This window comes from Mustela lutreola, chromosome 1 (assembly GCF_030435805.1).
Source record: "Mustela lutreola isolate mMusLut2 chromosome 1, mMusLut2.pri, whole genome shotgun sequence".
Taxonomy (NCBI): domain Eukaryota; kingdom Metazoa; phylum Chordata; class Mammalia; order Carnivora; family Mustelidae; genus Mustela; species Mustela lutreola.
This window is the reverse complement of record NC_081290.1, coordinates 276,686,109-276,690,494: the sequence shown is the minus strand read 5'-3', so window position 1 is coordinate 276,690,494 and position 4,386 is coordinate 276,686,109. Positions and strand designations below refer to the sequence as shown.

At 39.8% G+C, this 4,386-nt stretch overlaps 1 protein-coding gene across 1 annotated transcript; it reads left to right on the top strand.

The window, feature by feature from the left end:
• The first annotated feature begins 443 nt into the window (after positions 1 to 443).
• On the top strand, positions 444 to 1,394 carry LOC131822670 (olfactory receptor 5G3-like). The gene has a single exon (XM_059158959.1). It carries the CDS (start codon positions 444 to 446, stop codon positions 1,392 to 1,394), a length of 951 nt encoding a protein of 316 aa, XP_059014942.1.
• Positions 1,395 to 4,386: the final 2,992 nt, after the last annotated feature.

Genomic DNA, 4,386 nt, shown 5'->3' with positions numbered 1-4,386 from the left:
TGCTTAGTCTTTCCCAAATGTCTGATGTAAGGATCTGAATATCACATTGGTGAGATTTTACAGTACTTTCAGTAAAAGTATTATTAAGTGACCTTTATTATCCTATAACACAAAAAGATGAAATGTGGAAACTAATCCCCATTTCAAATACAACTTGAGGGAGGTTTCGACAATGTAGTTGGACTCCTCTTTCTCTGGGAGCGAGTACTGAATCCAAAGATCGGGGGTGAATTGCCCAAGTTTACACAGTATCTATGCACAACTCCTAGACCTAGTACATGGACATCCTGTCTTCCAGTTCAACAATAATTCAATAATTGCCTGTTATAGACCTGCTTAGGATAAGCTATCATTTGTATAAAATATTATTTCTAAGTGCTAGTGATGGATTTCTTAAATTATAAAAATAGTTTTTCCTTCTTGTAACAGATTACAACTGACCAATGGAAGATAAGAATCAGACAGAAGCGACTGAATTTCTTTTCTTGGGCCTCACAGATCATCTCCATCATCAGATCATCCTCTTTGTCATGCTTCTCTTTGTCTATCTTGTCACCCTGGGGGGTAACGTAGGCATGATCATTCTCATATGGACTGATGCAAAACTCCACACTCCTATGTACTTTTTTCTCAGCCACTTGTCCTTTGTAGATATTTGTTCTTCTTCTTCCATTGCCCCCAAGAAGCTGTGTGATATCTTTGCGGAGAAAAAACACATCTCTTTTGTGGGTTGTGCTGCACAGATGTGGTTCTCTGGTTTCTTTGTGGCAAGTGAATGTTTCCTCCTGGCTTCCATGGCATATGACCGGTACATGGCCATCTGTAAGCCCTTGCTGTACACTCTCATCATGTCCCAGAGAGTCTGTGTGCAGCTGGTGGCAGGGCCTTACGCCATGGCTCTTATAAGCACAATGACCCACACAATTCTCACTTTTCGCTTACCCTTCTGTGGTCCAAATATCATCAATCACTTCTTCTGTGACATTTCTCCACTGCTGTCTCTAGCATGTGCAGACACATGGATCAATAAATTAGTGCTCTTCATCTTGGCTGGAGCTATTGTCATACTCAGTGGCCTGATCATCATGGTCTCCTATGTTTGCATCCTGGTGGCCATCTTGAAGATCCGGACTGCTGATGGGAGGCAGAAAGCTTTCTCCACTTGCTCTTCTCACATGGCAGTTGTCTCCATCCTGTATGGGACTCTTTTCTTTATCTATGTTCTGCCTGGCTCAACTTCCTCCCTGGATATCAATAAAGTGATTTCTCTATTTTATACTGTGGTAATCCCCATGTTGAACCCCCTCATTTATAGTCTGAGGAACAAGGAGGTGAAAAATGCATTCAGGAGGAAGTTGGAAAGGAAAAATTCTCTAGTGGTCTTGGTAAAATAGAACTCTGTTGTGTTGTACCGTAGATGTTGGTACAGGCTGTACAAGAAAGCAATCACTGAAGTGGAAGTTAGAAAGTGCATGTGAGTCCATGCTCTGCCAGCTCACAGATGATTTGAAAAGTGGAGTAGTTCCTAAATATTTTTCCATCCCATCTTGTTTGTGACATGACAAGAGTTTCATAATAATATAGAGATTTATTGAGAATATAAATGTGAAATTATACTGGAAGAAAACTTAGGTGACCGTTTGTGCAGTCATGGATGTTTGAATACTATTTAATCCATCAAGAAAACCAAAACTTGTAATAAAAAATTCAGGGTACCACAAATAATATTACAAGGAAATAATAAAACAAGAGAAAATGTTTGCGCACATGTTCCAAATAATGAAGTTGTATCTCTGATAATGGAGGAACAGTCTAAAATTCAAAGAAAAATATAATAGATAAAAGGGCAAATAAATGAACAAGCAATTCACAGAAATGGGTATCCACATAACAAGATTGTGTGAGAAAAAAAAGTTCACTATCATGACGTCAAGAAAATGAAAGGAAATTAAAGGCAATGCAGTGCCTTTCAATATAGAGAGAACATTGTTAGTTTCCTGTGAAGATGAAGTTCCTATATGGCTGTGTCCACTCTTACTTCCTGCTAATAGTGTGAATACTCCATTTCACAAAGAACCTGGTAGTTCCCATATAAAATGATAAATTTTATGGCATCTGACCTAGAAATCCCTCCTTTAGAAATCTTTATCTGACCAAAATATAAATGCCAATGAATAAGATTACACATATTTCAGCACTTTGTATGGAAACTAAAATAAAATAAATGATCTGTATATCCACCATTATAAGAAAAGTCAATTTTGTGTGTGTGGATGTGAAATGCACAGTAAATGAAAAGACCAGGTAATCGTGGACTGACCTGGAGATTGTATGCAGTCACTGTTAGGTGAAAAAAAAAAAATCAAGTGGAAGACCAAAGTGTAGCTCTGATCAAGAACAAGGGCCGATGCCATATAATAAAATGTGCATGTGTGTGCAGGTGCAAGTGAACACTGGAAGGACCTTATAAAGGATGCACAACAAGTTTAGATGTTGATTACTTCAACAGGAGTGATGTTGAGGTGAGAAAGGAGAGGTTTTATTCATGCACATTTGAGCTGTTGCTTGATCGCCCCCCTGCTTTACTTGGGATCCATTTAAATGGAACTCCATTTATATCTTATGGTTTTTGCTTGGCCCATTTACTTTATTTATTGAAGGCTTTGATTGGACCCAATGCATTAGGGCAGGACTGGATACATGCTCATTTGGTGCTTCCTGGGCAAGAGTTTCTTCTTTATTAGGCCTCACAAACAGACGAGGAGCTCTTTCTCAAAAAATGTAACCTTCTTTGTTATGGATGGTGTAGAATATCTCCTGAAGCCCAGGACCTGAATCTTTCCCCTACTGAGGCTGGTAATAAGCTTCAGGTTGCTTCTTTCCCCAGGATCACAGCTTTCCTTATAGATCCTGCTCTATCATGTGGTCAAGTGGCAGGGCTGCTTGCACTGTACTTGGACCTGCTGGGAAGACTCTCCTGTTCTGCATCCCACTTAATGCCTGTGGGCCTTCTGTGCCATATGGTCTCTGGACTGGAGAACTCTTCCTAGCTGTGGATTATGTTTCCTCCAAAACTCACAGAGGCCTACTAGGACTCTGATTCTTTCTTAATGAAATTTACTTTGGATGGGGTATTGTAGCATGCCCTTGGCAGGTAGACCTGTAAAAACTCACCCAATATTTTGAGTTTCCAAGTCTTAATAGGTATTTGTGTGTTTGTGTTGTGTCTCTCACCCTCTGGAGCACAGGTGTTTCACCAAGGTGTCCAATGTACCGGCCAACTGCTTGTGTGAACTGCTCTATCAGTATGACATTATCAAGGTAGTAGACATTACAGTTAGTATCCACTCAGTGTAGTGGTTAGGAGGCCAAATATCTTGGGGAACCACATACCAGCAGACTATACTGAGGAGGGCAGGAGTGTTAACATAACCTTGAGAAAAATTGAAAATGAATGTTGTTGTTCATCTTACATGAGTGTAAACTGTTTCTGATCCTCCGTTCTAATCAGAATAGAAAAGGATACATTTCTCAAATCATTGACTGAATACCATGTATGGGAGACCTTGTAAATGATCATGTGTAAAGCATGGAGCTATTGTTGGGCCACTACTTGGTTGAAGCAGTCTGCAGTCATTCTCTAAGAGCCATTTGATTTCTGGATGGGCCAGACTGCTGATTTAAATGGACAGATGATATGATTACTTCTTCTGCATCCTTTATGTCTTTGGTGGTGGCATTAAGTTCTGTATTCAAGTGTTCTGGAATCCTATCATTCCCCTTGACTCTAGGAACTTAAATGTGTAACAATTTCTCATACCACTGGGTTACCACCAGCTGGAGTAGCTCTTTAAAAAAAAATTCTTTAAATGATTTTATTTATTTATTTATTTACTTATTTATTTGAGGGGGGCAGAGGGTGAGGGAGAGAATCTTAAGCAGACTCCCTGCTGAGTGTAGGACCCCATGTGGGGCTCCATCTCAGGACCCTGAGATCATGACCTGAAGTGAAATCAAGAGTGGGATGCTTAATGAACTGAGCTACCCAGGTGCCCTGGAGTCCCTCTTACTAGTGCTTTTCTTTATTATTTCAGTCACCTGATACCTTCTTTGATGGATTTTTGATAGCACAATCACCATGTATATTTACTTATAAGTCCTTTCAAGTATCCTTACATCTTTTGAGCCTTTGGGCCCCTTCAACAACTCTAGCATGGCAATAATGGTATCTCTACCTTCCTTACTGTAGGCTGTCAGTTTTGCCAAGGTTATTGGAGTCATCCCAATAATGCATTAGGATCTACTTCTGGTGTCTTGCCTAAAAGGTAATCTTTGAGGCACCGGAGTTCTATGTCAGTAAGTTCTTCCTTATTCAGCTTTATATTC